General features: G+C 41.6%; 1 protein-coding gene across 1 annotated transcript in view; it reads right to left on the bottom strand.

Annotated features, from left to right (window-relative positions):
- Window positions 1-290: 290 nt before the first annotated feature.
- KCNQ5 (potassium voltage-gated channel subfamily Q member 5) overlaps window positions 291-15,676 on the bottom strand; it is a gene marked incomplete at its 5' end in the record, with an annotated part of 363,603 nt that continues 348,217 nt past the window's right edge. Inside the window, 4 exons of the mRNA XM_083377082.1 lie at window positions 291-1,305; window positions 2,424-2,550; window positions 4,150-4,281; window positions 5,409-5,517. Of these exons, the coding sequence (XP_083233208.1) occupies window positions 355-1,305; window positions 2,424-2,550; window positions 4,150-4,281; window positions 5,409-5,517 (1,319 nt within the window). The 3' untranslated portion in view covers window positions 291-354. The remainder of the gene's footprint in view (window positions 1,306-2,423; window positions 2,551-4,149; window positions 4,282-5,408; window positions 5,518-15,676) is intronic.

The raw sequence follows: 15,676 nt of genomic DNA, 5'->3' as shown, positions 1-15,676 counted from the left end.
ATAAATAGCTTTTAACCAGTGGCAAAATTACTTTCCTATTATTTGAAATTTACTTATAAGCTGTAGAAACTCAATGGTTCCAAATATTTAATAAAACTAAAATGAACTTTGTTGGTAACTCATTTATACCTGCTGTACTAAATGAAAATGCCAATGTACTGTAGGTATAAATTAGAATATTTTCCATCATCTACACATGCATTTACATGCAACTAAAATATATGGACTCATACAAGTGCCTTTCTTCTGGACTAATTTATTTTTTAAAAAATAATTAAAGGGTTTTCAAAATGTCCATGCCTTAATATGTATGACTGAAAGGATTACTTAGCTTTGAACAAAACCAACAAAATGTTATTTAAGTTTGACATGAGGAAGGCTGAGAACATCTGTGCTGTCTCCTGGCTTGCAAATACTTTGAGATGATCTTGACATTCCAGTCCGTAGAGAGTCAGTAGAGAGAGTTGTTTCCACTAATGGGTGGGTAATGGCTTCAAAAGTTTCATTTTCTCTCTCTGTTTCCAAATCTTCATCAGTTATAAATAATTTTGATTCCCTCCATTTGCTATATAGTTCTTGGCTACTTCTTGAACTACTGGTATCACTTCCAGAAATCTGTAGATTCAGTTCTTCAGCTGTTGACTGTATAAGGTTTTGTACCGACAGCGATTTTCCTATATCCATTTGTACTATTGGTTTCACAGAGACTAGAGGTTCACTCTCTGTATCAAGGCTTTTTCTCCATGAAAGATCCTTTGTCATACTGGACTGTGCACTTTGTCCATTATCCTTTGAAGCAACAAGGCAAGTGGTGACATCAGGAGTATTTTCCTGTGTGTTAACAGGAATAAAATTAATAGGCTCCAGCCTATTGATATGCTTTAATGATGAAAAAGGGGGTATCTGTAATGTAGTGGGTGCTGTTGGTTTAGATGTCTGGTTTATTTGGTTTAGTGCATTATTAGTGGACAGAGTTACAGGTCCATCACTTGGCACCTGTGTGGCTTGACTATGCATAGTTGGACTAAAGGCATAGTAAGCTTGAGTGTTGAATTCATTTGGTGTCAGTATAAACTGTAGGCCACATGGCATGTTGACACTGGCTGATCTGGAAACAGATCCACTAGTCTGAGCAGAATTAGACAAATCTTTACTATCTACAGGACTCTGATAACCAGAGGTTTGATCACATTCAAAAGACGGCATTTGAAACGAAGCTAAAGTCAATGCAGACACAGATCCTTTCTTCAAAACCTGTTGATAAATGTCTAGTAATGAATCTAATTTTGATTCAATGGATTGGACCTAGAGAAAGAAGGAAAAAATTTTTAGGATCATTGATGTTCATAAACTAAGATTCACTTCATTAAAATAACATTTATAACCTATAGTACATATTTCATCATGTATTTATATATATATATATAAGAGTTAATTAGCAAGGTGCTTTCAAAAAGCCTTGACAAATACTTAACATATATTTGCCTTGCCTTCTAGCTAATAAAAAGAGAGAAAGAACCTGTGGCTCAGCAAGTTAAAACAACTGTCTAATATACAATCAGCCCAGGTTCGAATCTCAGATAAAGGGTATGACTGACTGATGAGAACATAAAGAGTTCGAAATGGCCATCTTAGCCTCCCAAAATTCTTTATTAGCAATTTGAATAATTTGCATATATATATATATATATATATATATATATATATATATATATATATATGCAATCAGCCCAGGTTCGAATCTCAGAAGGGTATAGCTGACTGATGACGACTAAGGAGTCAGAAATGCATCTCAGTTTCCCTTTAATTCTTTGTTAGTAATTTACACAAATATATGAATTGTCCGGTGTGACTACTGCCTGTTCGATAGCCTTCAAGATAGGCTGAAAACAGGAAATAAAGATTTGCCCCATGTTTGGGGCCTAGCAAGGTAATCTAAATAGTTAACATTTGAAACACATATATATATATATATATATATATATATATATATATATATATATATATATATATATATATATAAAATCTTTAGTCACAAAATAATATATTGCAAAGAAAAAATTTGAATTTTGTTCAATCGTTACATTTTTTTTTGCAAATGGCAATTTTAATGAAAAATACATGGTTCAAGTTGTCATTCATTCCCACTGACCCCTCATAAATTATACTAAAATCATGCAAATTCATGAGATGTCTCTGTGAATCACGTAGGATATGAACTGCATGAATATTCTCGATATTCCATAACAATAGTACAGTGTTAAAATTGTGCAAAATACCATTGACATTTTTGAGTTCAATAAAATAATTTTGTACAGTCGTATTATTATATGAAGAAATGGAAATTAGCTAGCAAATATTAACAATGAATTTTATTCCTGAAATTGTTGTTCAGTAAGCTAAAGAAGCCTCATGCTCTTTACCTGTTTTTCCACCTTGACTACGCGCCCTAACATGCTGAGGTCATCAGTTGTCTCATTCTCTACAGTATTTTTCTCTCTACTTCTTTTATCAGTGGTAATTTGTCCCCTTCCAAGAATCTGATCAACCCTGCAAGATAATTAAATATAGAAATATGCATAAAAGTCTTCAAAAGGCAATAATTTGGGGCCTAAGTAAAATATATTTTTAATTATTGGGCAAACATATACTTAGACTTTTATTTCGGGCAGACATTAACACGACTATTTTAATACTTTCCATTGTGATCATTTCTAAATGCAGGTATGTAATTTATTTTTATTTTTCTATTTTATTTTAATTCCATTTATATCCCGCCCTTCTCCGAAGACTCAGGGCGGCTTACAAGCTTAGCAGTAGCCTTCATTCTATGTATATGCCTGCTTATTAGGGCTTTCACCCCCCCCCCAAGCGGCATTATTACAAAGTCAGCTTAATTGCCCCCAACAATCTGGGTCCTCATTTTACCTACCTCGGAAGGATGGAAGGCTGAGTCAACCTTGAGCCTGGTGGGATGCGAACCTGCACTAATTGCAGGCAGCTGGTGTTACTTAAGGAGGCATTAGCCCAAAGCTCCACCAAGGCTCTTTTTGAATTTAAATAGTTTAACTGAATGTGATCAAGACTAACAAATGTGTTTGTTTCTGTTACAGGTGAATTGTTGATGTCAGATTTTTCTCTCTGAGTACACTAGGAAGAAACTGTCAAAATCAGCTTGCAACTTTCCAGCGGTCAGAGTTGATAAAGTTTAATAATACTAAAAATGTTTTAGTGGATATAAATCAGGTTGTAAGAAAGAAGGGCACAACAAGGAAAAAGAATGGAATGAAATGGAATGGAATAGAATTCTTTATTGGCCAAGTGTGATTGGATGCATAAGGAATTTGTCTCTGGTGCATAAGCTCTCAGTATACATACAAGCAACGTGATAAATCATGATCATAATCATAAAATACAATCATCATAAATCATAAGATACAGCACTCAGTGATATCATAGGATACTAAATAATCAGCATAAATCATAATAGGATACTAAATAAAAGCATGAGATACAAACAACAGTTATAGTTGTAAGAAGCTAAGGAAATAGGTAATAGAAAAGATGAGAAGGATAATAGTAATAGTAATACAGCCCCTACTAAATGGTTTAACATCCCGGGGCATAAGACAGTGTTGTGGGAATTAGTTGTTTAGCAGTGTGATGGCATGGGGAAAAAACTGTATTTGTGCCTGGTTGTTTTGACGTGCAATGCTCTATACTATATACTGTAGCATCGTCTTCAGGGAAGAAGTTGAAACAGGATGTTAGGGGTCTCATATCCTGGACATAAACCCAGATTGTTGGGGGCAATTAAGTTGACTTTGTAATAATGCCGCTTGGGGTGTGTGTGAAAGCCCTAATAAGCAGGCATATACATAGAATGAAGGCTACTGCTAAGCTTGTAAGCCGCCCTGAGTCTTCGGAGAAGGGCGGGATATAAATGGAATAAAAATAAAAATAAAATAAAATAAATAGAATGAAATATGACTGCCATATGAAAAATGAATATGAAATATGAAAAAACAGAAGAAATATAACTACCACAAAAAATTAAGTGTCTTGAATTATATAACTCAGATTATGTGATACTACAAAGGGATTTTACACGATGAGACTCTTTTATAAAAGGACGTTTTGTGCCCTTACCGAGACTGAAGACTTTTAATTCTGCACAGCATATCCAGGTGACCTGCTGAATACTGTTCAATGACATCTTTGACATCATAGGGACGTAAAGTTTCTTTAAACTTTCTTTTGGCAACATGAAATTTCATGATTCTATAGAAGGAATATTATCCCAAATCAGTAATTCATATATCTTTTATGCATTTAAAAAGCTGACAATAATTCATTCCGATAGGGTTACATTCATAATACCGTATACACTGAACCAGATTTTAAACTGGTTAAGAATGCTAATTCTTCGATTGACAACCATGCAAAAAGTACTTAAGATATTAACATCTGTAATTGCTTTCATGATTAATATGCCTGTGTAAAGGTAAAGGTTCCCCCACACATGCGTGCTAGTCGTTTCCAACTCTAGGGGCCAGTGCTCATCTCCCTTTCAAAGCCAAAGAGCCAGCGCTTGTCCGAGGACGTCTCCCTTGTCATGTGGCCGGCATGACTAGACATCAAAGGCGCACGGAACGCTGTTACCGTCCCACCATAGTGGTCCTTATTTTTCTACTTGCATTTTTACGTGCTTTCGAACTGCTAGGTTGGCAGAAGCTGGGACGAGTAACAAGCGCTCACTCTGTTACGCGGCACTCGGGATTCGACCCGCCAAACTGCCAACCTTCCGATCAACAAGCTCAGTGTCCTAACCCACTGAGCCACCGCTTCCCTTTCATGCCTGTGTAAACCCTCCAAATAGTTGGCAAGACCTTCCCAATTAACAATGAATTTTTCTATGAACATTCTTACCTTGAAGAACGAATGCAGTATACAGCATGAGGGAAAAATCATGTAGAGATCTAAAAACTTTTATTCTTACTCATTTTAAATAGTAAATTATTCAATCAGATGAATGCAAGGGAAGCTATGAGAGCACCGGTCGTAGGTCATTTTTTTTCAGTGTTGTTGCAACTTTAAATGGTTGCTTAAATGAATGGTTGTAAGCTTAGGACTACCTGTACCCTGCAGGCTGGATGTGGCCTGGGAAGCTGAAAGGTGCCCAGATCTGATATGTAATAAATTCAGTTTCCTCATCAATGTGTAAGTGATGTTCAGTACATTATATAATCACAGATTCTTAGCAATGGAAGGGAACTTAAAGGTCATGCCTTGTCCAACCCCGTTCAGTTCTTTTGTTCTTTTGTCTGTTTATGAAAAGTCTTACATGTAGTGTTAGACTATGCTAAAGAGATCAATAGGAGTATGTCTTAAGTGTACATTTTTCTTACCTGATAGCTCGGATAACTGTTTTAAGTGGTGGGGTTAGATCTTCTACTGATACATCACACTGACATCCTCTTTCATCATATATGTCATCGGCACCAAGACTGGCATCAGCTTCAAGAGAGAAAAAAAATTATATAAACATTACGCAGAGCTATAGAATGCAATTCTATATTATGAAGTTAATAACTGCATCAGTTGAATAGGAAATACAGCAAGAGAAACTGTACCAATGTAATAAGAAAGTGTTTCTTTACAAACAATATGGTTGTAGGCAGTGGTGGGATTCAGCCAATTCGCACCACTTTGGCAGAACCGGTAGCTACTTTGTTGTTGCCCAGGTCCAGAATGGACTTCAAGAAATGGCATCCACGCAGAGAACTGGTTATTCACATAGTTGAATCCCACCACTAGTTGCAGGGACAATTCAGGCATGACGTCTTACCCCATCAACCACCTGCAGCAGTGAGTGCCCCTCGGAGCTCCAAGCCAACTGTCAAAAGGAGAAGGCCAAAAGGATAGGGACAGTTTTCACCTCCAATGCAGAGTGTTCCACAGGGCGGGGTCGGAACCACAGTGGAGAAGGCTTTTCTTCTTGACCCTGCCTGCTGAAATTCCTTAGCAGACAGGGTCTGTAGCAGACCTGGCTCAACTGGGGCAGGTTAGTTCCATTGGGATGAGATTGCTCCCCAGATACTATATATGTTATATACCGGTGGTACATTGGCACCGGGCAGGTGGTACGCCTAGCCTAGCCAAGTGGAGCTAAAGCAGCGCAGGGCTTGCCCTGAGAGAGTCCTCAGGAGCTGCAGGGCTGCTGGGGCGAGACAAAGGGCCCAGGATCGACACTTCTGGCTCACCCGGAAGAGAAAGGAGGAGGAGGGCGGAGACAGGAGAGACTATAAAAAGAGGCAGTTTTAGCGGGAGAGGGAGAGAGAAAAAAGATGCAGCCTTGGGAGGAGGAGTCAGCTGGAGCTACGCTGAAGGGAAAAGGAGGAGGGGGGGAGAGAGGAAAGGAGATCAAACAGGCCAGCCGGGAGCCAATCTAGAACTTTGTGGCAGCCATCTGTGCCAGGCACGCACACAAGTGGCAGCAAAAAACAGAAGAAACAGCTGGGAGGGGTCACCCTCCATGAGGAATGAAGAAAGGCACCATCGGCTGGAGGTGAGGCATGGAGGGAGGAAGGAAGGAAGGAGATGGGAATGAGAAAGAGTGAGGGAGGGAGGGAAGAAGATGGGGATGAGAAAGAGGGAGGCAGGGAAGGATGCAGGGAGGGAAACAGGAAGGAAGGAAGGAGATGGAAATGAAAAGCAGGGAGGCAGGGACGGAGGGAGAGGATGGAGGAAGGTAAGAAAAAAGGAAGGGAGATTGGAAAGAGGGAGGGAGGGTCTGAGGGAAGTCCTGCCTTAGCACTTGGCCACCAGTAGCCCTGCTGCCCTTTTGCCATCCCCTTGTCCCCTCCTCCTGGCCTCTCCTGGTCGCCTTCCATCCTATTGCTGAGGATGCTTTGCTTACAAAGCTGGGTCTCCTCACATGAAGAGGGAGTGGGCCTCCCTCTGACCCATGCACTTTGCCCTCCTGCACCCACCATGAGCAACCTGGCCAAGGAGAGTGAGCACAGCAGCAGCAGCCACAGCCTCGAAGAGGTTAAGTGCAGCCGGGTGCTCCCTTGGGCAAGTGAGGCTGAATTGGGTTGGGCTGCGGGGTCCTGGTGCCCTGGGAGCTTGAGGGCCGGGCTGGGCACTTGCCCTCCGCTGCTCAGGGCTCCGGGCAGCCTGCACCACCATCTAAGAGTCCCCCACACAGCCCAAGAGGGATGATGAGGCTTCTCTGGTGGACCATGCACTGGCGCCCATCCCAATCCCACCCCCTCCATTGGAGGCCCCTGGATCACTCCCACAGCCCCACCTCCCCCCACCGATCTGAGTGACATTGAACTGGCCACACCCTCCCCGGCCATTGACTTTATTTTTTATTTTATTTATTTTAATCCCATTTATATCCCGCCCTTCTCCGAAGACTCAGGGTGGCTTACAATTTAAGCACAAACCAATGTGCTTAGCAATAGCCTTCATTCTATGTATATGCCTGCTTATTAGGGCTTTCGGCCCCTGCCAAAACATTGCAAAAGGTGATCACATGACCCTGGGACACTGACCATCATAAATATGAATCAGTTGCCAAGCATCCAAATGTTAAATCACATGACCCTGGGGATGCTACAACGATCATAAGTGTGAAAAATGATCATAAGTCACTTTTTTCAGTGCCATTGAACAGTCACTCAGCAAACTGTTGTAAGTCGAGGACTAACAGTACTTTATCACTTTTTTCCTCTTCTTTTTTTTGGTCATCAAGTTTATGCTAAGCGACTGGTGGTACTCGAATACTGTATATACAATCGGTGAAAAGGTTGAAAAGTCCTGCTATATAGGACTTTTAAAGGTAACACCTTGAACTGGACCCAGAAGCAAATTGGTAACCAATGCAGCTTGCACAACAATGGTGTTACAGGAATTGCTGCATTTTATACCAGCTATAACTTGTGAATGCTCTTTAAGGGTAGGCCCATGTAGAGCACATTGCAGCAATCCAACTGAGAAATAAAAGGGCATAAGTGACTGCACAGGTCCTTACAATCCATTGAGGGTGCAAATGGCAGACAAAATAAAATTGCACAAGGGTTCTCCTAGACATGTCTGCCACCTGCTCTTAGGGCAGTAGTCACAAGTGCAGGAGAACCCACAGGTTGCATACCGGGTTTATTTGGGGTAGTGCAACCCCATCCAGAACTAAAGATGATAAACTGGATCCTGAGGTTCTTTGCACCCACGGCTACTTTGTCTTGCCAGGGTTCAGCTGAAGCCTGTTGTCCCCCATCCGGAGCCCTATAGCCTCCAGGCACTTAGGCCAGATCACGGGGGATGGAGGTCTAAAACTGTGTATCATTGGTATGCTGATACTTCATCCTATGGTGTCGGATGATCTCGGCCAGCAATTTCATATAGATGTTAAAAAGGAACAGATAGTGCTGAGCTCTGTGGTACTCCCCAAAGGAGTGGCCATGGGCTGGACTACCTGCTCCCTATCAGCACCAATTGGGACCAGCCCTTGGAAAAAGGGATTGAGCCAGAGCAATATTGGCCCACCCAGCCCCAAACCCCTTACTCAGCTCAAAAGGATGGCCGCTGAGCGGTCAAGGAGATAAAGGATGGATACACTACCCCCGTCCTGCTTTCATCAAAGATCATCCACAAGTGCAACTTCCTTACTTCCTTATTTATCTGTCTGTCTATCTGTCTGTCTGTTTATCATGTTTCTAAACTGCCCATTTCCCTCAAGAGATGCTGTTTCTGTCCCATGGCCTGAGACCTGACTGGAATGGGTCCACATAATCCATTTCATCCAGGACCTTCTGGAATTACAAATTCCCTATCACTCATATATTACAGATATTTGCATGTAACAAATGTCACTTTTTTATATATATGCAAGGCTAAGATTTTTTAAAATCATTTTTACTGAAGTTTAAGATTACAGATAAGAAACTAAGAAGAATATAAACAATAAAAATAGAAAAGGGAAAAGGGAAAAGGGGGGAAGGGAAAATATATCAAAAGGAAAAGAAAAAAAACCTTTCCCTTAATCAAGACAAGTATAAACATGTATAAACTTAATACATTCTCTAATATTTCAGCCAAAACTTTTCATTCTATAATTTCATTTTTATCTAATGTTAATAAAACCCCATCTTTCAATCTTAATCAGAAAAAGTCCATTAAGAACTACCAGAAATATCCATCCATCCATCCATCCATCCAACCATCCATCCATCTTTTAAAGAAGTCATTCATAATTCTTTCTTGTATTTTACATAATACCTTGTCATTTTATCTAAAACTTTATTCCCATGCAATATTTTGTATCTATAAATAAATCTTTAAAATCTCATCACTTAATAAAAAATCTGTTAAGAGCTACTAGAAAAAAACAAATGGAAAATATTAATATTTAATCCCTTCAAACAATGTTCCACAAATTAATTTATCTTCTCTTCATCTCCTCTCAATTATAATATCTTAGTTTATCCCTTTCTCTAAAAATAGAACACTTTTTTTTCGCCTCATATCTTATCCATAAATAAATCTTTAAGCCTCATCATTCTGTTCTAGTCAAGAAAAAAAGCCATTAAAAGCTTTTAGAAAAGAGACCTTAATCAAAAAGGCCCTCTTTGCACAAAGCAAAGCTGAAATTTTGAATCCCTGTGATGTTTTGCTGCATAACTACTGTACTGCATAATTAAGCAGCTTTTCAGGCCAGCAGGCACATTTGGAATTTTGAGAAAATGCTTACAGGCAATTAAAACAAACTGGCTGTGATACTATGGGAAAGATTTATCTATTCATACAGTGATTGCTACAATGGGCAAGGCCACTCGTGAAAAAAACTGTTTGCCAGAATATGGATGAGATCTTGCACTAGGTACTGCTTCAGCCTTCAGGAAGCTCTTTAGTGCACCTTTGTCTTTTTAAAATGTATTTTTATTGCTTGTTAATAATAACACAAAAAAGAGTAAAAGATTAAAAACCCCCCACAAAAAGTGCTTTAACAAAGTGAAAAAATGTGAAAAATATATGTCATTATGACAAGAACAGTGACAATGTGTATTTGTCTAATGCAAATATTATTCAAATACACATATATTTCTAATATGTTTATATGTCCATCTTTTTATTAGCCTACTGTATTCTGTATAAATGACTCCCGTATTTCATTATACTTGTCTATATAAAATCTATGTCCATAGGCCATCCATTCATAGGTGGCAAGTGCAACTGAGTCTTCAATCCATTGAATAAATACGTTTATCTTTCCAGTGCTGCACTATCAGTCTTTTGGCCATAGTAAGGACACAGAAAATCCAGTCACATTGTTCAATTGTCAAATTTCAGGGACTGTATGATTCAAAAGAATTTCAGCCTCTGAAAATTTTAGCTTTTGTCTATCTTTGTCTTTATTATTGGGCACTAAATACCCTTCCAAATAAAGCACTGGGTTGCTATCCTCCAGTGTATTTACTTTCTAAGATGCATGTAGACTATGTAGGCATACGTACAAATGGGTGATGCCTTAAAAGAAGACCTTGCTTTTGTAGCCAGCCAATATCCTGATTAAGGTTTTAAAATGTTAAAGGTTTAAAAATCTAAAATCTAAAAATGTACCCTGAGAAGGAACAGGAAGCCTGGGGACTAGGAAGAGATATGACTGCAAGTCTTATGGTTCTGGGGGACTTCAACCTGCCGTCCCTGGGAGGTTTGTCGGGGTTGGCTCGGGAGCTCATGGCCTCCATGACGGCCATGGACCTGACCCAAGTAATTCAGGGCCCGACTCATGGGGGGGGGTTCACACACTCGATCTTATTTTTTTATCTGGAAGGTGGCTAGATGATCTGGGAGGGGGATTTCCAGCTATTATACCCCTGTCATGGACCGATCATCACCTCCTGCAGCTGGCCTTCCGTTTCGCCACCCCCCGTCACCAGGTTGCGAAACCGACCAGGTGGTTCCGCCCCAGGCGCCTAATGGACCCTGAACGGTTCCAGGTGGTGCTTGGACCTGTGCATGCCATTTTCGCTCACAGCCCGGTCAATGCCTTAGTGGAAACCTGGGAAAGGGCAGCCACTGAGGCACTCGACCGCGTTGTGCCCATGTGGTCCCTGTCCCGGTGCAGATCCCGGCGGGCTCCATGGTTTTCTATGGAGCTCCGGGAGATGAAGCGTCAGAGCCGGAGCCTAGAGAGCTGCTGGAGATCCAGCCGGTCTGAATCTGACCGATTGCGGTTAAGAACCTTTATGAGATCTTATCTCGCAGCGATGGAAGCAGCGAAGTCCAATTACTTCGCTGCCCTCATCGCGTCCGCAGATAATCACCCGGCTGCCCTGTTTAGGGTGACTCACTCCCTCCTTAATCAGGAGGTGAGGGAGGAGCCCTTGCAGGGTCGTGCCGAGGAGTTTAGTCAGCATCTGGCGGACAAAATCACTCAGATTCGGGCCTGTCTGGACTCCGACTGGGCGGAGTCTGATGGGGGGAAGACGAGCGGTCTTGGGAATGTTATCTGGGAAGAATTCGACCCTGTGACTCCGGAAGAGGTGGACAGGATCATGGGGAGGCTGAGTTCCACCACGTGTTTATTGGACCCATGCCCCTCCTGGCTGGTGTATGTGGCTCGGGAGGGGACACGAGGCTGGCTCCAGGCAGTAATAACTGCTTCTTTGAGGGAGGGTAGCTTCCCTGCCACCTTTGAAGGAGGCGGTGGTGAGGCTCCTCCTCAAGAAGCCTGCCCTGGACCCAGCTATTTTGAACAACTATCGTCCGGTCTCCAACCTTCACTTTTTAGCGAAGGTTGTTGAGAGTGTGGTGGCATATCAGCTCCCTCTGTTCCTGGAGGAAGCTGATTATCTGGACCCATACCAATCAGGTTTTAGGCCCAGGTACAGCACGGAGACGCCATTGGTCGCGCTGGTGAATGATCTCTGGTGGGCTCGTGGCAGGGGTTGTTCCTCTGTCCTAGTCCTATTAGACCTCTCAGCGGCTTTTGATACCATCGACCATGGTATCTTACTGCAGCGCCTCAGGGGGTTGGGAGTGGGTGGTACTGTTTTACAGTGGTTCTCCTCCTACCTCCTGGGTCGTTCGCAGTCGGTGTTGGCAGGAGGGCAGAGGTAGGCCTCGAGGCCTCTCATTTGTGGAGTCACTCAGGGGTCAGTCCTCTGGCCCTTCCTGTTCAACATCTATATGAAGCCACTGGGTGAGATCATTCGTGGTTTTGGGGTGGGGTATCATCAGTATGCTGATGATACCCAGCTTTTTATTTCTACCCCAAATCAACCCAGTGACGCCCTCGATGTGATGTCCCGTTGCCTGGAGGCGGTTAGGGTCTGGATGGGGAGGAACAGGCTTCGACTTAATCCCAACAAGACCGAGTGGCTGTACATACCGGCATCTTGGGTAACCCAGTCTATTCCATCTTTAACTAAGGGGGGGTGAGGTGCTACCCCCCGTAGATAGGGAGCACCTTCTGCCGGCGTCAACTTCCCGTTGCCCTGTGCGCTCCCACAGAGAGGGCCTCCTTAGGGTGCCGTCAGCCAGGGAGTGCCGGCTGATGGCCCCCAGGGGGAGAGCATTCTCTGTGGGCGTGCCCGCCCTCTGGAATCAACTTCCTGTTGAGCTCCGGATGGCTCCCGACCTTCGCTCTTTTCGCTGCGACCTGAAAACCTGGTTATTTGAGCTTGCCAGCCTAGACTTGAGGGATTGGGATTTTAAACTTTAGAATTTGTCTTGTTGGGGCTAACTTAATTTAATTTATTTTTTAACTTTGTATACCATGTTTTAACTGCCCTGTACACCGCCCTGAGTCCTTTGGGAGAAGGGCCGTATATAAATCCAATAAAATAAAATAAATAAAATAAAATAACCAAGGGCAACCCTGCTCATTGGAGACCATATGCATGTACAGTTACATACATGTACTTTTGTAACACTTTTTTTTAAGAATTGAGCTTTGAATGTAGTGTGTTTTTTTATCAAGCATTCCAGGCTGAAAATAACAGTATAACCCAGGGATAGGCAACCTCGGCTCTGAGTCAGCTGACTCAGGAATTCTGGGAGTTGAAGTCCATGAGTCATAAAAGAGCCGGGGTTGCCTACCCCTGGTATAGCCTATATTCTTAGCACAAATCATAAATATTGTATACCTTTAAACATTGTTACAGAAACAGCCAAAGTCAAAGGTGACTGAGGCAGAATCCTAGTTGCTCATAATCAAGTTTGATGGCACTGCTAAATTCAGCTTAGTGTGAATTTCCATTCCGCAACAATGGGCACAACTGGAAGGGAATATATGAGCTCCCAGTTGACTCCTAGTAGTTTACTGAATCAGAACTGTTATGGTTGTGTGTTTCAGCTGTCTTTTGTTTTTGTAGCCTTTCCTGGGAAGCAGGATTGCTTGTCGTGATTGGCAGGGAAGCTGAAACAGAAGGAGTATTTGCTACTTCTTTCAGCTCCATAGCCCTGTTCTGATCTGCCTACGAACCCTCAGTACTATTAGTGCTGTGAAATAGTTGAATGGCAAAGAAGCACAAAATTGAAGGGCCAAGACCCTGGCAGAAATAATCTTCCTGCGAATCAGAGTCAAGATGCCAGCCGAGCCAGGGAGGAACTTGCTGCTGGGAGCTTTATAAGGCAGAGATTGAAGTGATTTCTGAAAAATACTGTAACACTCTTTCCAGACTCCTTTACATACCACCTTGGAACCCAGAGAATGACATAAGTGATTATTTGGATCTAGCATCTTGGTAATGTGGGAAATCAGCTCTCCAGAGAGAGAAATATTGAAAGGGCAGGAAAATATATTTCCTCAAATGATCTTAAAGAGGCAGGAAAACATGCCCAGGTTTTTTTTGATAGCCCCAGGTCTCCCTCCCCCAAACAGAAACCAGTTCTGTACAAATGCAGATGTAAATCCAGGAAGGTTGCAGGGCCCCAGCTGGGAGATTAAGAAGACAAAGACACCAAAAATCTACATACCCCAGCCCCAGGAAAGCTGGACACGACCTTTGGACATAATAGATTAACCCATCACCATCAGAATACCAGAAAGGCAGACTCAAACTCAGGTCAAACGTTCATGACACAGGAAATAGCCTCAAACAGGAACAGGAAGCAGCTCCAAACACAAGGCTCCAGAGGGTATAAAAACCCACTCTCTACATGTGATCAGTCCTTTTCTCTGCCAGACCTCTTCCTGTCTGGCTCTCCTCTCTATTGCCCGTAAATCAATGCTACTGTTGAAGGCCTTCATCGTGGTTCATCCAAGCTGGGAATAAACATGGCAACTGCTTTGGGAAGAAGGTTGCCATGTTTATTCCCAGCTTGGATGAACCACGATGAAGGCCTTCAACAATAGCATTGATTTACGGGCAATAGAGCATGGCTATCCAATTTTTAGGCCCTCACCACTCCTGGACTTCCAGAGGAGAATGCGGCTTACAGCTATTTTGTTTCTCCGGTCTCAATGATAAAAAAACTTGATGTGACAATAATATGAAATTGCAGAAGGAAATTTAATTCCTGTCCTGGAATTTCATAAATATATTTTTCTCTGATTGTCTAACAAATGAGCAGTCTTTCCCTATGACTCAGAAACGTACATTAAAAAATGTTAGGTTGTGCTGCTGTCTGTGTAATACAAGATTAGATGTATTTATGATATACCCTGGAGAATTCTAAAACTATCAAAAGATGGAGAATATTGAGCTCACTGAATTAACCCCTTTCTATTTAGCAATACCTCCGTGATCATATACCTCCCAGACATTATATTATGTCTGGGATTTAGTACCCACTGTCAGAGTTCCTTCTATATAAACTCTGCTTGATGTTTCTTATAGCAATTACAGGGCTTTTGTAAGACATGGGGAATATCTCTTGAGTAGAATTTAGGAAATTTTCTACAATTTGAAAATTGTCCAATATTTAACAGAAAAAAATCTCCAATTTTTATACCTAGAAACAGTCAAGACTGCATGATAAAAAAGTATCTTATGAGATAGCTTTTTCTAATTTGGTACTTTCCAGATTTAGGAGATTTCAGCTGTCATTAGGAGTTATCGGGCCTGAAGTCCAATATATTTGGAGGCTGCAAGGTTGGAGAAAACTTCCCTGCAGGTGAACATATTAAATCTGCCTAACTTAGTTTATGTATGCATTATTTATTTTCAGTAATATCTTCTGCAGTTTAATTTTGGCAACAGTTTGGAACTACAGTATTAGTGTTCTTTCATTTCCTAATGCTATGCTTTCAAAAATATTGGTAGTTAAGAAATATCACTCTAGATACGGAAATATTACCTTATCAATCTACTTGTTTGCTTTATGAGGGTTACCAGATGTTGGCATTAATCAAGCACTAATTAAGATCTAAAACTTCATTTCCCTGTAAGCCCACTGCAGATGGTATATGAGATTGCTCTGTAAAAAAGTTGCAGACAGGTGCTGCATTTATGTCCCTGTTTTCAGACAGGGCTCTTATTTTCCCCTCCTACTCTTTCCCTGTCTTCCCTTAACTGTGTACATGCTTCTGTTTGTATGAATAGTACTATGTACTTTTGAATTTATTAAAAGTTGGTCTGTCCTTCACATATTCTATTCTGTTCTGTTCTGTTCTGTTCTGTTCTGTTCTATTCTATTCTATTCTATTCTATTCTATTCTATT

The sequence above is a fragment of the Vipera ursinii genome, assembly GCF_947247035.1.
Source record: "Vipera ursinii genome assembly, chromosome: 1".
In the NCBI taxonomy this organism is placed as follows: Eukaryota; Metazoa; Chordata; class Lepidosauria; order Squamata; family Viperidae; genus Vipera; species Vipera ursinii.
The sequence above is the reverse complement of the archived record's forward strand: the minus strand, read 5'-3'. Positions and strand labels throughout refer to the sequence as shown.